The sequence below is a fragment of the Solanum stenotomum genome, chromosome 12 (genome assembly GCF_019186545.1).
Source record: "Solanum stenotomum isolate F172 chromosome 12, ASM1918654v1, whole genome shotgun sequence".
NCBI classification, from domain to species: domain Eukaryota; kingdom Viridiplantae; phylum Streptophyta; class Magnoliopsida; order Solanales; family Solanaceae; genus Solanum; species Solanum stenotomum.
Window position 1 is genome coordinate 28,127,864 of NC_064293.1, and position 24,736 is coordinate 28,152,599.

Below are 24,736 nucleotides of genomic sequence, written 5' to 3' on the forward strand. Positions count from 1 at the left end.
GCCAACACAAGTTAAGCCAAACATCTCATGATTCCGAGTTTCCAAATAATGTTCTTAATCGCATAATCTGAAAAAGACACTAACCATACCCTATACATAATAAGTAGACAATCACACAATTTTATGATGTTCAAAGCGGGAGCTAATTAAAGCCAAATAGTTTACATGAAAATTTGTAAAGAGACGACTACCGAAAAGTTGTCGAAAAGCTTTAATTTACACCTAAACTCTCAAGTGACAAGGATATCGTGTATATGAAGCGAAACTGCTTATCACATGAATCAGGCAAGTTAAAAATTCAAGAGTAAATAGATATACTATAAATTCATGATACTCTTTTAAGATATTCAAAAGGTACAACTAGTAAAGTGTCACAACAAATAGGATTACTTGATTCATTTACGACATATTTGGTATTTCATACTATTACAACTTCTCGAGAGCCAACAAAGAGACCATAATTAGACATTCCCAGCAAGATAATATGAACAGGTAAATGATATTTAAGAAGAAAATGAAGGGGCGACAACAAGATAAAACGAAGAGAGGCATGGCTGAACACCGGAAGCTTACAAACGAGCCAGATTCCTAGACTATAACAATTGGTTATTAGCAAATACAGAGACAATGTTGGCAGTTTCTCATTCTTGAAGTTAAATATCATCACAAATAACAGAGAGATTATTTCAGGGATTACGAAGAATAATGTCTAAAACGGCACAAACATCTCATGAGTATAATCAAACTGAGTCTAATGCATTATCTCGAGAATGAATATATATTCAAGAATAGGGAATATTACCTCTATACGGGCAGCAACTGGGACAATGACGAGCTCGAAGGAGAGCGACTTCTCACACAACTTCGACTCGAGCAGCAAACCAAGAAATTCGAAGTAACTTCAGATGAAACTTCTCATAACTAATTAGGATTAGAAAATAGCTTTGAAATTTCTTGAATGTAAACGAGTATTTTCCAAAGAACCAGACTCCAAAAAAAACCTCCTAAGACTTACCTTACCTCTTTTTTTCTTTCGGTTGTGACCCAAAGAGATGAATATATAGATGGAAATTAGGGGGAAACGGTTGTAATTTGAATTTTAAATTGCTCTTTTAGAAGCAACAGTGGAGAGATTCAGAAATCCCTGAAAAGGGGACGTGAGGGTGGTTGGACGCTGCAAGCGAGGAGAATGACAACTTTTCTCCAGATTTGCCAGATTAATGCGACTGGCGCTGGATTTCCGGGATTCTTGGCGTGAAGGAGAAACACGATGGGGTCAGTTTGGTTTCATGAAAGAAGAAGAAGACGAGGCAGTGGGGTCCGATCGTTTGGTATGTTGTACCTATTGTTGTTGTTGTATTATTTTGCTGATGGGTTGTTTTAGGAGAATTGGGTTGGATTTTCTGGAAAGGAGAAAGAAATGGGCTGGGAATGTTAGTATAGGGGAATTGATTTGGGCCAAGAATAATGGGCCGACGTTTGGTTCAAGATTGGAGGTGTAAATTGGTTAGGGCTTGAAGTTTAAGAAATAGTCAAATTGAGTTTAATTTAGAAAATTTGACTAAAACTTAAACAAGACGATATATTAATTAATTAACGAGCTTCTTAAATTTAAACAAATAAAATAGTTAGCTCAAATATAAACTAACTAATTTAAAAATATAAACTATTATATAATTAAACTAATTAACCAAATATTTAATTTAAACAAAATCTTTTGAGACGATTTTCGAATAATCATAAAATATACTAATTATATACATAATTATGTAAAACATATATATTGTCTAAAAATTAAAAAAAAATTGATAACACTATCTTAAAATAACTTGCAAACTATATTATTATTATTTTTTAATTTTTTTTTTTATAAAACTAATTATTTTAAATCGTTTAAAATTGAAAAAGCTCGATTATTAATCTATAATGTGGAGGTCAAAAATTGGGTGTCAACAGGGTTCAAATGGGCTAAAAAATGGGTTGGGTCTTGACCCGCCCAATTTGACCCGATTAATCTCAATAATTTTAATATAGTGATATTTAACTTTTATAATCACAATTCGAATTTCCGCTCAAGATTTTTTTTTTTAAAAAAGTAACAAATGGATAGATAAATCCTAAAAGATGTTAAATAGATAATAATTCATATCTTTAATATAGGAACATATCTTAGTAAAGAATTTTAAAACGGGTTGAAATTGAAGATTGAATTGGGCTCAATTGAGGATTCTCTTAAAATGGATTAAGCTTGAATGTGTTGAGATTGAACCCAACCCTTAAAATTCTGGACAGGTTAGGCGAGTTATAACCTATGTTTGGGGTCATTTTTGACACCCCTATATTTATTCATCACAATTACAAAAATTTAGACATTTTGAGTTCAACGTATTATAATTTATGCGGTGTCTTGGACCACAATTACAAGTCGTCAATATTATTATACCTTCTCATTTTATACCCGTGGAGATATATGTACAATAAATTACATATGTAGAAATTTATCTTGATATTTTCGTATTAACATCTTTATCCATATTTATCATCTAAAGGTCAAAGTGGATTTGGTAAATGATAATTTTGGGATAATAGACATATAGGAAGTTTGACACAAAACCCCATCAATTTTCATTAATATAGAAAAATTATAATTTCTTATTAAGGTATAGTTTGACATTTAAAAAATCAAGTCGGACAAACGTGTACGTTAATGACTAGAATATTTGTTTAAACTTTATGTTTCAATAATGCAGAGGAAATGTTAAGTTTCTACACAAATTTCTTTATAATACATTGATAATATCCATTATAGTAGATAATTTTATCTATTCGACCATACAATTATATGAAAGTAGGCTATTATAATCAAATCTAGAAGATATGTAAAATTCAAAATAAGAGAATTTTTTTTTCTCTAATTAGTTTTTATCGATCGTTATCAATGATATATAAATAATTATACGCATGTTATGACCATAAGATAAAAATAAAAACAAATAACCCACGTTAGGCATGAGGAAGATCTTTTATATGAATAAACATCACAATTGACTAATCCTTTTGGTGCTTGGAAGTTTCATTTGTATTTGTGTCCAATAAATTAGAGGTATTAGGATTTGAAACTAATTAAGCCTCTGTAATTCCCCCCTAGCTAAAACTATAAGTAGAAGTTGTTAGTTTCTATTTTCTCCATTATCAAACTTTGCAACAACAAATAATCAATTATGACTAGTTTCAACAAGTTAACAATCCTTCTCTTTCTCTTAATTTGCCTTTCATCATCATGGGCCAACAAAACTCATGATGACTTTCTTGAATGTCTTACTCACAAAATTATGAACTCAAACTCAATATCACAAGTCATCCACACTCCTAAAAACTCATCATATTCCACCATTTTGAACTCCTTTTCAGATAACCTAAGGATAACCTCCGACTTCAAACCATCAATTATTTTCACTCCTACCAACGAATCTCAAATCCAGGCAGCTATACATTGCTCCAAGATACATGACCTACAAATCAGAATTCGAAGTGGTGGACATGACTATGAGGGTCTTTCACACATTTCGGAGACACCCTTTTTCATAATTGATCTTAGGAACCTAAGATCAATATCCATTGATACCCAAAAAAAGACTGCTTGGATTCAAGCTGGCGCGACCCTAGGGGAAGTTTACTATAGAATCGCTCAAAAAAGTAAAAATTTGGCCGTAGTTGCTGGGGTTTGCCCAACAGTTGGTGTTGGTGGACACTTTAGTGGTGGAGGGTATAGCATGATGTCACGAAAGTTCGGTACTGCTGCTGATAACATCATTGATGCAAAATTGATCGATGCTAATAGACGAATCAAGGATCGAGAATCAATGGGTGAGGATCACTTTTGGGCTATTAGAGGAGGTGGAGGGACTAGTTTTGGTCTCATTATCTCATGGAAGGTTAAATTAGTCGATATTCCTGAAAAAGGTGACCGTGTTCAACGTGACACGAAGGTTGGAACAAAATATAACTCAACTAGTCTACAAATGGCAACATATCGCGGACAAAGTTGATGACAATCTCCTCCTCAGGATCTTCCTGAGGAGCAATATTGAATTTCCATTAAGGCGTTCACTACAATGTTTGTTGGAGGAGTAGATGAACTCCTCCACGAAATGCAAAAGAGCTTCCCAGAACTAGGGTTAGTGAAAGAAGATTGCATTGAGATGAGTTGGATAGAATCTATACTCTTCTTTGCGGGTTTCCCTAGGGGCACATCACTTGATGTGTTACAAGATTGGAATAGCACAGCTAATCAAGAGTACTATTTCAAAGGGAAATCAGACTATGTCCAACACCCAATTTCTATAAATGGTCTTGAAGGTATATGGAAACTATACAATCAATTAGGCGAAAATTCAGGTGTTGAATTACAGTTTAGTCCTTATGGAGGAAAGTTGAGTGAAATCTCAGAATCTGAAACTCCTTTCCCTCATAGAGCTGGAAATATATTCATGATCGAGTATGCAGTTTTTTGGGGGAAAATGGAAAATTCCAAGAGAAACATAGCTTGGAATCGAAAACTTTATCGATACATGGCTAAGTATGTGTCAAAATCTCCAAGAGTTGCTTATTTCAACTATAGAGATCTTGATTTAGGAATGAACAATATTATTGGAAACACAAGCTATGAACAAGCAAGAATTTGGGGAGTGAAATATTTCAAGAACAACTTTGATAGATTGGTGAAAGTTAAGACAAAAATTGATCCAACAAATTTCTTTAGAAATGAACAAAGTATTCCCCCTCTATTATCTTAAGCTTAGTGGTAATTAATTTATGCACTATACAAATCAAAGCCATCTCCGGTGCTTGTCTAAAAATAAGGCTTTTTAGATATTTCTTTTACGTGTATATGTACTACTATAGTACTGAAAAATAAATGTAGCCACGATGCGTTCCAAAGATTATGTAAAAATATTGTGTACGAATGAAACAACTTTTTTTTTTGTTTCTAAAAATGCTCTTTTTAACCATTGATACAAATCATGTAGAGTGATTTTATAAGAGAAGAGTCATATGTTTAAATGATTTTATTGATACACACTAAATTCAGTGACTTTACTAAATAATTTGGGTTACTTATAAATATGTACAAGTAACAAAAATTATTTTATAATGGTTTTATATGTAATGTATCAACATGCATGCAATGTATGGCTACGTACCTTTTTTAAACATAAATATTGTGTTAGAGCTCACTGTACTACTAAAAAGTGGGCTTCTGGTAATTGATCACATTTGTGGAAGATGATGACTCAAGTAAGGAGCAGTGCGGAAAAGCACATGATTATATTTGGCAAATTAATTCAGGATGGAGTGAGTAGCTTCTGGTGGGATAATTGGAGTGGAAAAGGTCCTCTTGCAAGTTACTATATATCCTGATGAAAGAAAAGTTTTAGCTATTGTCCAATGAAATGGTGCTTGGAATGTTAATAAGCTAAGCAATTTATTGTCCAATGAAATGGTGCAACACATGCATATTGACCATTACCATTGGCAACAAAGATCAAGTTTTTTGGGATCTTACCACCAAGGCACAATGAGACACCTGATCAATCAATGGTGGACTCAAAATACCACTAATGCTGTCCACAAAAACCTAAGAGTCTCAAACCATTCCCTATGAGAACTATTGTTTGCAGCTGGAGAACTTTCCAAATTTGGGTCTATTGAAGCTTAACACTGATGGGGAGTTTCACTTCTCCTACTGTTAAAGCTGGTATATATAAGAGGAGTGTTAAGAGACGACAAAGGTGAATTTGTGATGGCCTTCTCTTCACCTATACAATGTGACAGTACTTTGGAAGCAGAGGCATTGGCAGCTAAATATGGTTTGAGCAGATGTACACTTTTGAATTATACAGACTTTACCCTTGAAGCGGATTCATTATCTCTTGTCCAAATGATCAACGAGAACAAATGCTATAATTATAAACTATTGAGGATCATTGAAGAGGTTCAGCATCTGAAGAAACTTGCTAATGTCAAGGTAGAACACTATTTCAGGGAGGTCAATACGGTTGCAGACCATCTTGCTAAATTAGCCGCGAGCAATCAGAATGAGGCCTATTATGACACCTATCAACAACTTCTGATGGGGGCTTGGGGGCATTCCAACTTGACAAGAACCAAATGCCTTCTATAAGGCTCAAATATGACAAGGCAATTTTTTTTGTTAGTTAGCCAGATAGATGGTTCTTTTTGTGAGGGTTGGATGGTCTAAGATAGCTTCATCTGTCCTCTTTTTGAAAGATAACTTTGTATCCTTGTGTTATGTTCGGAGGTAAGGCCAAGCCCCCCTCTTGTATGCATATTCCGATATATAACACCCTAGACATGGGAATTTTTTTTTAAAAAATTGAATAAATAATGTAAAATCGTGTATAGATGATTTAAAATTATGTATTGTAGCTTGCTTCTGTCCTTAGTCAATTTTGGACTGAAGCTGTTCTAACTATCGTATCTTTTTTTAACCGAATACCTTCCTTTGTAATTTCAGGTCTCTCTCTTTTTGAGAGAAGATTTTCTAGAATGGAAGCTTCTCCTTTACTTTTTTAGACCGTATCACTATTTTGAAATAAAAAAAAAGATTTATGGATGAAGTAATTGTTGGTGTTAAAGGGAGAACTGCGAGGAGCCAACCCTAATACGAGAGGACTGGGTTGGGCTAACCTATGATGTACCGGTTGTTATACCAATAGCAGAAGCAGTAACAACAAGAGGAACTTTTGCAAATAGCCACTATAATAAATTAATTATGCTTCATAATTATAGTCTGCATATTTGTGGGTTGTAGCTACAATTTAAGCTATCTCATTTGTATAATTCGCGGATTTGTATAAATTCGTAGGTTTGTATAATTCGCGGGTAAATTTGTATAATTCAATTTTGTATAAATTCAAAATAACGAATTTATACAATTACAAACATCAGAAGTGTAGACAGTTATACAAATTATGAATTATACAAAAGTTATACAAATTATATTATACAAAATCTGAATTATACAAACGTGCGAATTATACAAAACTAAAAAGTTGAGCTGCGTAAATATAGCTAAAAGTAGACCGCAAATTATAAATAAGGCAAACTATAGTTATGTTAAGTAATTAACTATTATATGTTTGCTTATATGCATAATTTTCCCTAGCAACAACAATCACAATTAGTGTCTTGAGTATTGAAGAAGAAAAGTGAAGTAGAAGGAAGAAGAAGTTAGGTAATCTTGATCCAATAGACATTTTGTTTAGTTTTCCGAAATAATTTCATATACTTAAGTAAGCTTTCGATATATTTAGTCATCACAATTACTTCAAAGGATGAGAGTAGGCCTTTTGTAATTTGCGCAGTTTCTTGGACCACAATTACAAGTCTTCAATATTACTATCTCATTTTATATCCAGGTGGCATAGCTATATTGTCCTAGCGATGGTTACTCAAACATCTTTTGTCAAAAAATTAAATTATGCATATAGAAAATAATACTTATTTATAAATCAAAATCAACTTTTTAGAAATATATGCTAAAGTTTTAAATATCCTTAGTAAAATTTCTAATTTTACCGTCATTTTATTTCCACGGATATATAAAAATTTATCATAATATTTTTCCATCCGATAGCGTCTAAGAAAATTATTAGCATCTTTATCCATATGTATCATCTAAAGGTCAAAGTGGATTTGGTCAATGGTAATTTTTGGACAATATACATATAGGAAGTTTGACACAAAACCCCGTCAATTTTCATAAATTTAAGAAATTACAATATCTTATTAAGGTCTAGTTTGACCTATAATGCTCCCAACAGAATTTTCTCCAAAGCCAAGGCTCGAACCCGAGACCTTCAAATAAGGATGGCACAGTCCCATCACTGCACCATAACTCATAATGGTAACGTTTAATGACTAGAGTATTTGTTTAATCTTTATGTTCCAATAATGCAGAGGAAATGTTGAAGTTTTCTACACAAATTTCTTTATTTAAGGCGACATATATATTATATATAATATATTGATAATCAATTCTAGAAGATAAGATATGTAAGATTTAAAAATTGGAGAAAGATTTTCTCTAATTTGTTTTATTGATCGTTATCAATGATATGAATAATTATACCAATAATGCTAAGTACGAACAAAATATAAAAATAATAAATTTTCTATATATTAAATGTTCTTCATATTAGAATTCGTGACTTGTACATCAGTATGATTAAGTACCCGCGCGGAAGAAACTTGTTATAAAAGCACTTAAACTTCAATCAAAGAGATCTCAACCAACAACTAGCCAATAAGAAAGTGCCAAATTAGTGCAAACCCAATAAAAGATCACTTCCTTATTTTAGTATTTAGCCAATCCCTAAACAGCTAGTATATACCTACTTTGTTGCACCAAATGATAATTGCACGAAGAGTTTACTTTACTTTTTTTAAACTAATACTCAATATTCTATACCACGTGGTCTTAGCCTTTGTAACTAATTAAGCTTCTTTAATCCACCACCCCCCCACCCCCAAAAAAAAAAAAAACTAATACTATAAATCGAAGTTGTTAGTTTCCATTTTCTCCACATCAAAATTTGCAACAACAAATAATCAAGTATGACTAAGTTAACAATCTTTCTCTTTCTCTCAATTTGTTTTTCATCATCATATTCATGGGCCTACAAAACTCATATTGATGACTTTCTTGAATGTCTTTCTCACAAAATTATGAACTCAAACTCATCACAAGTCATCCACACTCCTAAAAACTCATCATATTCCACCATGTATAACTCCTTTTCAGATCATAACCTAAGGATAACCTCCAACTTCAAACCATCAATTATTTTCACTCCAATAAACGAATCTCAAATCCAGGTAGCTATACATTGCTCCAAGTTACATGACCTACAAATTAGAATTCGAAGCGGTGGACATGACTATGAGGGACTTTCATATATTTCCAAGACCCCCTTTGTCCTAATTGATCTTAGAAACCTAAGATTAATCTCCATTGACACTGAAAACAAGACTGCTTGGATTCAAGCTGGCGCCACCCTAGGGGAAGTTTACTATAGAATCGCAGAAAAAAGTAATAAATTGGCCTTTGTTGCTGGGACTTGCCCTACTGTTGGTGTTGGTGGACACTTTAGTGGTGGAGGCTATAGCATGATGTCACGAAAATTTGGTACTGCTGCCGATAACATCATTGATGCAAAATTAATCGATGCTAATGGACAAATTCAAGATCGAGAATCAATGGGTGAGGATCTCTTTTGGGCTATTAGAGGAGGTGGAGGGACTAGCTTTGGTCTTATTATATCATGGAAGGTGAAATTACTCGATATTCCTGAAAAGGTGACCGTGTTCAATGTGCCACGAACGTTAGAACAAAATGCAACTCAACTTGTTTACAAATGGCAACATATCGCAGACAAAGTTGATGACAATCTCCTCCTCAGGATCTTCTTGAGAAATAGTGAATTTCCATTCAGGGGTGGGCAAAGGGCTATCTACGCCTCTTTCACTACGATGTTCGTTGGAGGAGTAGATGAACTCCTCCACGAAATGCAAGATAGCTTCCCGGAACTAGGGTTAGTGAAAGACGATTGCATTGAGATGAGTTGGATCGAATCGATACTCTTCTTTGCCGGTTTCCCTAGGGGCACATCACTTGATGTGTTGCTAAATTGGAATACCACAACTAATCAAAGAGGATACTTCAAAGGGAAATCAGACTATGTCCAACAACCAATTTCTATAAATGGTCTTGAAGGTATGTGGAAACTACTCAACCAATTAGCAGTCGAAAACTCAGGGGTTGAATTACAGTTTAGTCCCTATGGAGGAAAGTTGAGTGACATCTCAGAATCTGAAATTCCTTTCCCTCATAGAGCTGGAAATATATTCATAATCGGGTATGCGGTGTATTGGGGAAAAATTGAAGATTCTCAAAGAAATATAGCTTGGAGTCGAAAACTTTATGGATACATGGCTAAGTATGTCTCAAAATCTCCTAGAGCAACTTATTTCAATTATAGAGATCTTGATTTAGGAGTGAATAATATTAATGGAAACACAAGCTATGAACAAGCAAAAATTTGGGGGGAGAAATACTTCAAGAACAACTTTGATAGATTAGTACAAGTGAAGACTAAGTTTGATCCAACAAATTTCTTTAGGAATGAACAAAGTATTCCTCCTCTATTATCTTTAGGTCATAATATATGGTAGTTAATTTATATATTATATAGTACTAAAAATTAAATGTAGCATTCAAAGATCGTGTAAGATAAATATTGTTTGATTTATGAACTATTTTCAAGTAATAAATTTTCTATTTATTAATTGTTCTTCATGTTAGAATTCGTGAACTTGTACATCAGTATGAGTTAATAAATACCTAACGCAACACTTCAAAGGTCGTTTAGTAGCTAGTTAATTAGATTATGCAAATATTAGTTATTTCATTTTATATATCTTGCATAAGATAATATACCAATTCGCTCATAACTTGTATGTATATGTATTAGTTAAGCAAGTTTTTAAATGCAAACCAAACGACTTATTAATTTTATACATGCATGGATAATACTTAATAACTAGGTTCCAACCGTTATATAACTTAAAATGCTCTTAAATCATGTTTTCCACTCATGTTTAGATGTGTGATATGTTTCATGCCATGTTATTGATATACTCGGGTCAACAATCAAATTGGGTGTTGATTCTGTCCAAAATGTAGATTCGGAGCTTGACATATTTTATAAGAAGAGAGTCATAAATAAAGTGTCTTTATTGATACAAAACTAAATTCAATGATTTTGCTTAATAATTTTACATACTTAAATAACCTTTTGAAATATTTACTTGTCACAATTATACAAATTTAGAATCCTCAAACTTCTAATCTCGACTCCGCTCTTTATTTATGGACACTCTCCTATGACCACCCAGTTGACCCACCCATACTGACTCCAATCTGTAAACAAAGGACCCAGTCCTCTTATTCTTCCTTGCCCAAAAACTTAATTTTTCAAGAAATTGTTTTAAAGTTTTTGAAAATTTGAGTGTGAATTTTTTTACTTCAAAGGATGAGAGTAGGCCTTTTGTAATTTGCGCAGTTTCTTGGACCACAATTACAAGTCTTCAATATTACTATATGTTCTCATTTTATATCCAAGTGGCATAGCTATATTGTTCTAACGATGGTTACTCAAACACCTTTTGTCAAAAAATTAAATTGTGCATATAAAAAATAATACTTATTTATAAATCAAAATCAACTTTTTAGAAATATATGCTAAAGTTTTAAATATCCTTAGTAAATTTTTTAATTTTACCATAATTTTATTTCCACGGATATATAGAAATTTATCATAATATTTTTCCATCTGATAGCGTCTAAGAAAATTATTAGCATCTTTATCCATATTTATCATCTAAAGGTCAAAGTGGATTTGGTCAATGATAATTTTGGGACAATATACATATAGGAAGTTGGACAAAAAACCCCATCAATTTTCATAAATTTAAGAAATTATAATTTCTTATTAAGGTCTAGTTTGACCTATAATGCTCCCAACAGAATTTTCTCCAATCCCAAGTTTCGAACCCGAGACCTTCAAATAAGGAAGGCATAGTCTCATCACTACACCACAACTCATGATGGTAATGACTAGAGTATTTGTTTAATCTTTATGTTCCAGTAATGCAGAGGAAATGTTGAAGTTTTCTACACAAATTTCTTTATTTAAGGCGACATATATATTCTATATAATATATTGATAATCAATTCTAGAAGATAAGATATGTAAGATTTAAAATTGGAGAAAGATTTTCTCTAATTTATTTTATTGATCGTTATCAATGATATGAATAATTATACCAATAATGCTAAGTACGAACAAAATATAAAAATAAAAACTGATAATATATGAATAAGCATGACAATTATTGACTAATCTTTGGAATGTATATATATACTTTTCAATTACGAAAAAAAAAATGCACGCAGAGTTCAATTTTGCTTTTTTAAAGTAAAAAAAGAAAACTCTATCACGGAATAAGAAATGTTTTACGAATAAAGTAGGTGAAAACACAACAATATTACTCATTTTTTCTAATTTATATGACTCATTTTCTTTTTAGTAAGTACGAAAAATAATGATATATTTCTATATTTAATAATAATTTAATTATAAAATATATATTTTATTCTTAATGAAATGATTTATGATCATGCAAACATCAGTGACTTATTTTTAGACAATAAGTTTAAAAAAAAAAGAAAATTCTTAAACTTCTCACATAAATTCAAATGGAGAAAGTATTATTATATAGTTTAATACCACGTCCACTTTATTTTCTGTCTAGCTAAAAGTATAAATAGAAGTTCTTGTTTCCATTTTCTCAATCATCAAAATTTGCAACAACAAATAATCAATTATGACTATTATCAACAAGTTCACAATATTTATCTTTCTCTCAATTTGGTTTTCATCATCATATTCACGGGCCAACAAAACTCACGATGACTTTTTTAAATGTCTTTCTCACAAAATTATGAACTCAAACTCAATATCACAAGTTATCCACACTCTTAAAAACTCTTCATATTCTACCATTTTGAACTCCTTTACAGATAAACCTAAGAATAACCTCTAAGGCTCTTACTTCAAACCATCAATTATTTTCACTCCTAAGGATGAATCCCAAATCCAGGCAGCTATACATTACTCCAAGAAACATGGCCTACAAATTAGAATTCGAGGCGGTGGACATGATTATGAGGGACTTTCATACATTGCGGAGACCCCTTTTGTCATAATTAATCTTAGAAACCTAAGATCAATCTCCATAGATACTGAAGACAAGACCTCTTGAATTCAAGCTGGCGCGACCCTAGGGTAAGTTTACTATAGAATCGTTGAAAAAAGTAAAAAATTGGCCTTTGTTGCTGGGGCTTGCCCAACTGTTGGTGTTGGTGGACACTTTAGTGGTGGAGGCTATGGCATGATGTCACGAAAATTTGGTACATCTGCTGATAACATCATTGATGTAAAATTAATTGATGCTAATGGACGAATTCAGGATCGAGAATCAATGGGTGAGGATCTCTTTTGGGCTATTAGAGGAGGTGGAGGGACTAGTTTTGGTCTCATTATCTCGTGGAAGGTGAAATTACTTGATATTACAGAAAAGGTGACTGTATTCAACGTGACACGAACGTTGGAACAAAATGCAACTCAACTAGTCTACAAATGGCAACATATCGCGGACAAAGTTAATGACAATCTTCTCCTCAGGCTCTTCCTGAAGAGTAGTGAATCTCTAATCAGGCGTAGACAAAGGACTATCTACGCCTTTTTCACTACAATGTTCGTTGGAGGAGTAGATGAACTCCTCCACGAAATGCAAGATAGCTTCTCAGAACTAGGGTTAGTGAAAGAAGATTGCATTGAGATGAGTTGGATCGAATCTATACTCTTCTTTGCTGGTTTCCCTAAGGGCACATCACTTGTTATGCTACTTCATTGGAATAATAGCGCAACTAATCAAGAATATTATTTCAAAGGGAAATCAGACTATGTCCAACGATCAATTTCTATTAATGGTCTTGAAGGTATATGGAAACTATTCAACCAAGTAGGTGAAAACTCAGTTGAATAACAGTTTAGTCCCTATGGAGGAAAGTTGAGTGACATCTCAGAATATGAAACACTTTTCCCTCATAGAACTGGAAACATATTTATGATCCATTATGCGGTGTTTTGGGGGGGAATGAAAAATTCTCTAAGTAACATAGCTTGGATTCGAAAATTTTATGGTTACATGGCTAGGTATGTGTTAAAATCTCCTAAAGGTGCTTATTTCAACTATAGAGATCTTGATTTGGGAGTGAACAACAAAGGAAACACAAGCTATGAACAAGCAAGAATGTGGAGAGTGAAATATTTCATGAACAAATTTGATAGATTGGTGAAAGTGAAGACAAAAATAGATCCAACAAATTTCTTTAGGAATGAACAAAGTATTCCTCCTCTATTATCTTAAGCTTAGTAGTAATTAATTTATGCACTCTACAAATAAGTTCTTTTATGTATATGTATACAATTATAGTACTGAAAAATAAATGTTGCCACGTTTCAAAGATTGTGTAGGAATGAACAAGGTTTTTCTTACTTTAGTAGGATTTTATTTGTATTAATTACTTGCCTAATGTTCAAAACTTTGAAATTAATTGAAAAAATCGTGTATGGAAAAAAACTAAGCATCTTTGTTGAATAAGTTCCAATTCAATAGAAATAGATTTCATGTTTTATATAAATTGTGGCTTGAGATAATTTTTCCTTTTTCAATCTTTGGGACAGTGGTGATAGGCAGTAGCACCAATGTCATAGTTAAAATAACACTATGATTTTGAGAACAAATAAGTTATCACTAAAGATTAAATCCAATTAATATATATAAGTGTCGTATTTTTTATATTAGGTTTTTCAATATTTTATTATTTGTGGAATTTATGTCTACATGACATAAAAAATTAACAAAAATTATTTTTAAATGGTCATATGTATATGTACGTATCAACATGTATATAGTGTATCAATATTGTATAAATAGTGTATAATCTTGTACAGATGAATGTAATACTATGTAGTATTAGAGAATTTATATATATATATATATATATACACACACACATACTACAAGAAATCGGTGTTTTTGTGGCGGTGAAAGTCGCCACAAATACTCCAAAAGTCGCCACTGAATATTTATAGCAGCAACCTCTGGACCGTAGCTAGTACTTCCATAACTAAAGGTTATTTGTGACGACTTCAATGAGTCGCCACAACAACACTTATTTGTGACGACATTTGTCGCCGCTAGAGTTTAACAAATATGCCACAAATAATAATTTTACAACACACATTTTAGCTAGGTCGCTACTAAAATAACGTTTTAGTGGCGACATTGTCGCCACAAAATCTGTATCAAAATAGTGGCAAGTTTGCTATTGCTACTAAAATGTATCTATTAGTAGCAACTCTTGTCAGTACAATACATATACTATCAGTAGCGACATCTATTTTGCTGCAGAAAAGTATATTTGGCAGCGACAGAAGTCACTACAAAAAGTACTATATCATTTGTGACAACTCTGAACTCGCTACTAAAAACAACTTTTAGCAACGACAATGGTCGCTACAAATACATTTCATTCATATTTTGGTAGAACATATTGTGGCCATCTAAGGAATGTCGCCACTAAATGATACTTTTCAGTAGCGTTAATATTTTCCGCCACTAGAACTACCATGTTTTGTGGCAACCATTTTGAGTCGCCACAAAAACCTTACATATTGTGGCAACTATGTATGTCGCTACAGAAAGTTGTCACAAAAAATCATGTTTCTTGTAGTATTGCTGATACAATAAAATATGCATCGAAGACCAATTTACTTAATCCCAACCAACTCAAATCTCCTCTAGATATAGTCTCAAAATTTAAATATGAGCTCTTCTCTATGTTTTGCTTCTACGATCTGGCAATTCTCGTGAAGAGATCAATAAGATGCTGCTCTCCTTCACTCTTTCTTTTTTCGCTTTGCTAATCTTTCGATCTAACGCGGACTGAGCGGCGATGGGCGCGAGAGGAAGAAACCTAAGAGAAGGTACTTGTCTCTTAGGTCATTGTCTTCGATGCAACACAAGAAAGCGTCCTCTTTTTATATCCATGTATCAAATTTCGTCATTTCTCATAAAAGCCCATTCGATTCAATAAGATGCTTTTGTCATATCCTGACTTTTTTTAACCCCCCCCCCCCTAAGGCCGTCTTAACCACTAGGCCACTAAAGCCATCGGTTGGGGCCCCATATATTTTGGGGGCCCATTTTATAAAAAAAAATACTTATACATATTATTAAAAAAATTATATTAATTTTTTGAGAAAAGAAAACGTGTAAGAGGTTTTATAGTTTTTCTTGCAAAATTGTTATTGTTGATATTCTTAAGTATATGTAAATTGTTTGAATTATTATGAAAATTTATTCAATCTTGATATGTCAACTAGAAAACATGATCCCGATTTTGTAAAAAGAGAGAAAACTTGAAGAATTAAATAAATCTTAAAAAAGAGCCCTTGATAGATTTTTGACAAATAATAAATATTTCGAATGAACAAGTCACCAATAGAATTGATTTAGATGATAATAATATCCAAGAATAAAATCTAGAAGAAGTTGGTGAAAATGTGACATTGTTCCCGATATCAAGAACTCCTAGATAATTTAAATAGTTGCATCCCTAAAAATATATAAGATCCAAGTCAATGGAATAATGTAGATAAAAAATTGAGAGATCTATTAGTAGAAAATGGACCATTTAGAATGACTGATATAATTTTCCACAAGATAAATACGTACAATATTTTTCTACAACACACTATATTCAAAAATTAGTAAACGGAGAAAAGCATGAAAGAAAATGATTAATCTACTCTAAAGATTTGGATTAAAAAAAAATTGTTTTTGTTGTAAATTATTTAGCACAACTTCTATTATTTGCAATAGTAAACTAGCTAGTGAAGGTAGTAATGAGTGGAGAAATCTTAGTGTTAAGCTCAAAGTCCATGAAGTAAAGAATGAACATATTATTAATAATATGAGCTTGTGTATTGATTTAGAAATGAGATTGCATTAAAAAAACAATTGATAAAGTTGTGCAGGAGCAAATTGATAGAGATAAAGTGCAATGGAAAAATGTATTGTCAAGAATTATTGACGTGATCAAAACTCTTTGGAAAAATAATTTATCATTTAGGGGAACAAATGGAAAGATCTATCAAGAAAGTAACGGTAATTTTTAAAGCCTAATGGAAATGATTAATAAATTGAGAAAATGGTCAAATGTCCCCCCCCCCCCNCCCCCCCCCCCCCCCAATCTATTACCGGATTCCCAACTACACACTTAAACTTTACAGGAGTCCTATCACCCTCTCAAACTATTTAAAACTAAAATTATCATCTCCCTAAACGCTTATATGGCAAAGTGAGTGTATTTCACTCTCCTTGAGAGAGTGAGCACCAAAATCAAATAGTAAAATTTTATTTTTAATATTTCTTTTCAGAAATACTTGTATTTATAATTATTCTTTTTTCTTTATTTGTTTCTTTCTTCTTCATTACAACATAGATCAAATACCACCACTCATCATCTCGAAATCGCCACCGCCACTATTTTCTCTATCGTCACCGTTACTACCATCTCCACATAATTGACAATGAAATTTTAGTATTCCTCTTGATTCTTGAATTTGTATTTTTCAATTTGTGCATGAAATTAGAAAATTTTGAAAATCAATTCCTTATTGATATTATTGGAGTTGTTAATAATCACTTTACATGCCAACCCACAAGGCCGATTAGGTTGGAAATTCATATCTTGATTATTCGATGCCTCAATTTGGCAATTTTATTTCAAACCCAGAAATAATTTTGGGTTTTCAACGAAACCCACATGTGATTTTGAGAATGAAATTGGAAAGATCAATGTCGCATTTTTATGTATACATAGCCTCAATTTGAGCAATTTAACAGATACATCCATAAAAATTATCTAGAATCGATCAAGTGTATGAAACATATATAAATAAAAAAAAATTGCTGGCCTTTTCCTCTTCAAAACTGTCATTGCTACCCCTCGTTGACGATAGCAGCTAGTCGGGTTATTTTGTGATGAGATGGTGTGACGCTAATTTTTAAATGAGTTCAGATCTAATGATTTCGGAAGATAGTTAGAAATTTCCTTTTGCTATTATAAGTCGTCAAATTGTTTAAAGTTCCTCCAAAAAGATATGAATTAATTTATGGGCAATTGTAAAGAAAGAAAAGAAGCATTAATAATTGATGTTTTTTGATATGTCAAAAGATTTAGGACTTGGTAATGCTGGTGGTAGGAAGTGGGTGGTGTCGATAGGTTGATTGGTGAAGTTTTCTGTTTGCAATGAAAGAAAAAAATGATGGAAAGACTGTTGGTGTTGGAAGGGAAGATGAAAATATAGGAGAAAAAGGAAAAAAAATAATAGTTTTTAAAGAAATCCACGTGTCAAACGCGTGAGTTTCACCTGTCAATATAAATGTGGTTGTTGCTTTTTAAGGGTGTAATAATTTCAGTTTTAAACAGTTTAGGGGGGGTGATAGGACACCCGCAAAGTTGAAGTGTGTAGTTGGGAATCCGGTAATAGATTGGGGGACTTTTGACCATTTTGTCTAATAAATTTGATCCAGCTATGCAAGAACATATTTGAAGAATAAGCATGATGAAATTCATAGTCATTACCTTGGACATAATATACAAAGTGAATTATTAAACCTATTGGCAAGTGAAGTCAAGAATAAAATTATTAAAGAGATTAAAGAAACAAAATACTTCTCAAAATATTAGGGCCTCTCTTTAAGGTTTGGCTTTAGGCCCCCGATCTTGTTGAGTCGGTCCTGCCCCCCTCCTTCCTATATTGTCTTTAGCTTAAAATCCCTTTTGATAGATTATTTATCCGAAATGATACATATTTACGATGATGCATCAAATCTTAAAATCGAAATTTAAGAAGTTTTAAATATTGCTGACATGATAGACTGAGGGGAATTTAAGAAGTTCGAATGATTAATGGGAGTTGTAAACCACCTTGGAGAATCCACAACCTTATTGAAGACATCAAGAATAAGATTGCTCAAAGAAACATAATAGTAAAACATTGTTATAGGGAAGGAAATGAAGTTGCAGATGCTCTTGCTAAGTACGCTACTACTATACAAGAGCCGATCATTTACTTTCAGGAGTCTAAACTTCCGGCCGAGGTTAGGGATCTTTTAAGAATGAATAAACTTCAATTGCCTTCCTTCAGGAGAAGACCAAAAAAGGCCTCTTTCTGGCACTACGACCCTCCATAATTCATTTCATCGCTTGTTTCTTCCATGTGCTACATTCTAGGTGTTTTATTTGGGTGCATCACATGGGAGATTAATGACTTAAAATCCTTTTCTGATCATAATCTCTATTAGGATATTTTTTGTATTCTATGATGTAAAAGGAGGTAAGGCTTAATGTCCCCCTCCAACTTATGTATTTTTTATATATATGGTAGGGGTCTTGCCAAAGCCCCCCATCACACAGGAGGTGAACACTTCTGTGCGAATGGTTTTTTGGTAAAAAAAAAAAAAGGAAAGCAACGAAGAAAGAAGGAAGACTAATTTTAATAATAAATAATAATTAGGTTATTTGGGTATGGAATTTGGACTTATTGAACATTTTGTCTAATTTTATTAAATAATTTTACTTACTTAAATTAAGCTTTAAGTTATTTAATTTACTCATCATAATTACAATGATTTAGACCTTTTGAGTTCAATGTATAACCGTAGGCTTTGTAATTTACACGGTTTCTTGGACCATAATTACAAGTCTTCAATTATATGTTCTCATTCTAGAGATATATGTACTAAATTTTTTAAAACTTTTTTAGTAAAATTTCTAACTTCGCTATCATTTTATATGTAAAAATTATTATCATGATAATTTTCCATCCGATAGAGTCTAAAAAAATTATTAGCATTTTTATCCATATTTATCATCTAAAGGTCAAAATGGATTTGGTCAATGATAATTTTGGGACAATTTACATATAGGAAGTTTGACACAAAAACCCATCAATTTTCATAAATTACAATTTCTTATTAAGGTCTAGTTTGACCTTTGAAAAATCAAGTCGGACAATTGCTTAATACGTTAATGATCAGAGTATTTATTTAATCTTTATGTTCCAATTAGGGGTGTACAAAATCGAACCGAAAATTAAACCAAACCATAAATTGAGTCAAATTGAACAAAAAATTCGACTAGTGGTTTGGTTTGACTTGGTTTGGTATTGAAAAAAAAAACTCGACTATATTTGGGTTGGTTTGGTTTTAACTAAAAAAAAACCAACCCGAGACCAAACCAACCCGACATTATATATGTTATTTTAAAATTTTATTTTATACATAAAAATATTTACATTGATATAATTTTAAAATATTTCTTATACTATTTCATAGTTTTTATCTTTTAATATATTTCAAGTTTAAAATTTAGAATTCGGAATGGTACAATAAAGATTATAGTTCATAGATGTTGATAATTATAATAAAACTTAAATCAAAATCAAATTAATACTAATGCAAAAAGGAAATCAATTCAACACTAAGAATGACAATAATATTGAATATTGGTTTTTTAGTTTTACATTGGTTTAGACAATTAAAATACATAATCTAATTTTAATTTTCCTTAAATATTTAGTAATGTAACTAATACTTATTAAACTTATTTTAGCATGATTTAGTACTTTTAAATTATGATCATTTTCATTATGACTTTGCAATATTTATTTTATATGATGATTTCATTATTATTTTTTATTGAATATTTTAGTGTCATCACTCATCTCATATTTTGTTTTTTTTTTTAAGAAACACCTTAGATAATTGTATTTTGGTAAAATTTGGAGCACAAGTTAATTATATGTTTGTATGCGAAAAAATCCAAAAATCTGAAAAAAATACGAGGTTTATTAGTTTGGTTTGATTTATAAATTTAAAAATTCGACACAATGGTTTGGTTTGGTTTGGTATTTGAAAAATTCGAACCAACCCGAGGTTGAAAAACCCAAAAAAATCCTAATTTTATTAGTTTGGTTTGGTTTATAAATTTAAAAAATTTACACAAATTATTTAGTTTGATATTTGAAAAACTCGAACCAACCCGGTCATGTACACCCCTAGTTCCAATAATGCACATGAAAATGTTAAGTTTTCTACAGAAATTTATTTATTAAAAGTGACATAATATATTAATAATATCCAGAAAATAATTTGTCTAGTCGACTACACAATTATATCAAAGTAGGTTATTATAATCAAAGATTCAAATCTAGAAGATATGTAAGATTTCAACTTAGGAGAAAAATATTTTCTCGAATTAGTTTTATTGATCATTATCAACGATATGAATAGTTATATTTTTTTTTTAGTTTCCCACCCGATTCTAATGTTCGATGTCCATATTAATGCTCTGACTAAATTTGAATTGCGCAGGTTTTTTCCGATAATCAGATAATATTCCACGTTAGGCATGAGGAAGCGTGTGCATCTAATTCTATATGAAGAAACATGACAATTGACGAGTCTTTGGAATGTGTGTCTATATATATACTTTTCTTGCACGAAAAAAAATAATTGCACGCAGAGTTCGATTTTGCTTTTTAAACCTAATAAAAGAAAATTCTATCACAGATTAGGAAATGTTTTACGATTAAAGTTAGGTGAAGACATAATACTCCCTCCGTAGATTTTCTCTTTTAAAAATAAATTTTCACTTTTATTTGTCATATTTAATATATTAAAGTATCGTAATAAACTATATATATTAATCATTATTTTTTAAGAGCCGTGCAAAATCAAAATGAACAACCGATGAAATATTATTCTATACCACGTGGTCTTAGGGTTTGAAACTAAACTTCTTTGATTTCTCCCTAGCTAAATCTATAAATAGGAGTTGTTAGTTTCCATTTTCTCCAACATCAAAATTTGCAACAACAAACAATCATGACTACTTTCAAGAAGTTAACAATATTTCTCTTTCTCTCAGTTTGCCTTTCATCATCATGGGCCAACACCACCCTGCATGATGACTTTCTTGAATGCCTTTCTCACAAAATTATGAACTCAAACTCAATATCACAAGTTATCTACACTCCTAAAAACTCAACATATTCCACCCTTTATAACTCTTTTTCAAGTAATCTAAGGATAACTTCCGATTTCAAACCATCAATTATTTTCACTCCTAATGATGAATCTCAAATCCAGGCAGCTATATATTGCTCCAAGAAACATGGCCTACAAATTAGAATTCGAGGCGGTGGACATGACTATGAGGGACTTTCATATATTTCTGAAACCCCTTTTGTCATAATTGATCTTAGAAACCTAAGATCAATCTCCATAGATACTGAAGACAAGACTGCTTGGATTCAAGCTGGCGCGACCCTAGGGGAAGTTTACTATAGAATCGCGGAAAAAAGTAAAAAATTGGCCTTTGTTGCTGGGGTTTGCCCAACTGTTGGTGTTGGTGGACACTTTAGTGGTGGAGGATATGGTATGATGTCACGAAAATTTGGTACAGCTGCTGATAACATCATTGATGCAAAATTAATCGATGTTAATGGACGAATCCTGGATCGAAAATCAATGGGTGAGGATCTCTTTTGGGCTATTAGAGGAGGCGGAGGGACTAGTTTTGGTCTCATTATATCATGGAAGGTGAAATTACTTGATATTCCAGAAAAGGTGACTGTATTCAACATGACACGAACGTTGGAACAAAATGCCACTCAACTTGTTTACAAATGGCAACATATTGCAAACAAAGTTGATGACAATCTCCTCCTCAGGATCTTCCTGAGGAGTAGTGAATCTCCTTTCAAGCGTGGACAAAGGACTGTCCACGCCTTTTTTACTACAATGTTTGTTGGAGGAGTCGATGACCTCCTCCATGAAATGCAAGATAGCTTCCCAGAACTAGGGTTAGTGAAGGAAGATTGCATTGAGATGAGTTGGATTGAATCTATACTCTTCTTTGTCGGTTTCCCTAGAGGCACATCAATTGATGTGTTACTAGATTGGAATAACTCAACTTATCAAACTGGATTCTTCAAAGGTAAATCAGACTATGTCCAACGTCCAATTTCTATAAATGGTCTTGAAGGTATATGGAAGCTATTCAACCAAGTAGGCGAATATTCGGCAGAATTACAATTTAGTCCCTACGGAGGAAAGTTGAGTGACATCTCAGAATCTGAAACACCTTTCCCTCATAGAGATGGAAACATATTCATGATCCATTATGGGGTGAATTGGAGGGAAATGGAAAGTTCTAATAAGCATCTATCTTGGATTCGAAACCTTTATGGATACATGGCTAGGTATGTGTCAAAATCTCCTAGAGCTGCATATTTCAACTATAGAGATCTTGATTTGGGAGTGAACAACAAAGGAAACACAAGCTATGAACAAGCAAGAATTTGGGGAGTGAAATATTTCAAGAACAACTTTGATAGATTGGTCAAAATCAAGACTAAAATTGATCCAACAAATTTCTTTAGGAATGAACAAAGTGTTCCTCCTCTAGTATCTTAAGCTTAGTAAATAGTACTAATATATAATTTATGCACTCTACAAATAAGGCTTATCATAGTAGTTCTTTTATGTATATATATACTACTATAGTACTGAAAAATAAATGTAGCCAGGATGAGTTCCAAAGATATTGTGTAAGATATAGTACTCCTATATTTTTTTATTTATAAATTTTTATTTTCAAGTAATAAATTTTCTATGTATTAAAATGTTTTCTTGATGTTAGAATTCGTGGGTTGTCAAATTTCTCCTCTCTAGTCATTTATTTACTTTATTTTTAAGTTGTAGCAATGATTACAATGGTAAAATAAAGATTATCCAATAAATGTTAGTAGTATCTAATTTTTGAAATATAAGAGGCATTTAAGTTATTACTTGGCATCTTTTTCTGTTTGAGATTAAAGATAGAATAAACTTGATTTAATTTACATAACAACTATTAATAAATCAAATTTGATAATAAAAAAAAATAGAAAAAACTATCTACTTATTTAGTCTTCTTTTCAACATAAATGACATCGGGATAAATGCATTTATTGCAAGGACCTAATCAATGATAGTGATTTTCTCTATTTCAAAAATAAATTTAATGGAATAAGTGTTTACTTGATACACTCTCTCCTGAAAATTTTAGATATTTTGGATTTTCTTTTTTTTTTAAAAAAATTATTCTAAACTGGCTACAGTTGATTAATATTTTTTGACTGTGTAAAACACACATCCACTGACATTGTATCCTGAAAAAGGTAATCGTGTTCAATATTCAACAAAAATTGGAACAAAATGCAACTCAATTTGTTTATAAATGACAACATATCGCAGACAAAGTTGATGAAAATCGTCTCATTTGGCTCTTCGTGAATCTCAATTTGGGCGTGGACAAAAGACTATCCACGCTTTTTTCACTACAATGTTCGTTGGAGGAGTGGATGAACTCCTCCACGAAATGCAAAACAGATTAATAAAAAAAGATTGCAATGAGATGAGTTGGATTAGCCTAATAGAATTTGACATCTACTTTATGTACAAATAATAATAATCTTAATCATGTATTTATTTAGCGAACGGAGTTTGAAGATAACTCAGACGCAAGCCGAACAATCATCGAAATCACCGGATCTCCCAAATCCAAATGCAACACCCAACATTCAGAACACATGGTCGTAAGGTGTCAAAGAATTTTATTTATAGTCATAATTGATTGTTTGTTGGACAAAAAAGAAACACATGACTTGTTTATATTAATGTGTTTATTCTAAAAGATTTTCTTGTTGTCACATTAAAACGTGCAAGACACATTGCACGTATTCAAAAGTGAAGTATTAGAATAATAGTAAGTATTAGTTTTTAAAAGTAAATTAAAAGTATTATATGTTGGTAAGACTGATGAAATATTTGAAACACAAATTAATTATATGTTTGTATGAATATTTTATCAAAAAAATTTGAAAACCCGAGAAACCGGAATTTG

At 31.9% G+C, this 24,736-nt stretch overlaps 1 protein-coding gene and 1 long non-coding RNA gene across 5 annotated transcripts in view; one reads left to right on the plus strand and one right to left on the minus strand.

Annotated features, from left to right (window-relative positions):
* Window positions 1-3,851, minus strand: part of LOC125846532 (uncharacterized) — a 42,683-nt gene extending 38,832 nt beyond the window's left edge. Inside the window, exon 1 of the long non-coding RNA XR_007444369.1 lies at window positions 3,603-3,851. This is a non-coding gene — a long non-coding RNA (uncharacterized LOC125846532). The remainder of the gene's footprint in view (window positions 1-3,602) is intronic.
* Window positions 1-23,437, plus strand: part of LOC125846528 (berberine bridge enzyme-like 28) — a 62,409-nt gene extending 38,972 nt beyond the window's left edge. The window contains exons 2-3 of one of the 4 annotated variants that reach the window (XM_049525991.1): window positions 13,649-13,675; window positions 22,862-23,279. In XM_049525991.1, coding sequence (XP_049381948.1) covers window positions 13,649-13,675; window positions 22,862-23,265 — 431 coding nt within the window. In that variant the 3' untranslated portion in view covers window positions 23,266-23,279. Of the gene's footprint in view, window positions 1-3,168; window positions 3,428-9,316; window positions 10,023-13,648; window positions 13,676-21,881 lie in introns of those variants that run through there. The other 3 variants (XM_049525989.1, XM_049525992.1, XM_049525990.1) reach the window with 3 other exon arrangements.
* Window positions 23,438-24,736: the final 1,299 nt, after the last annotated feature.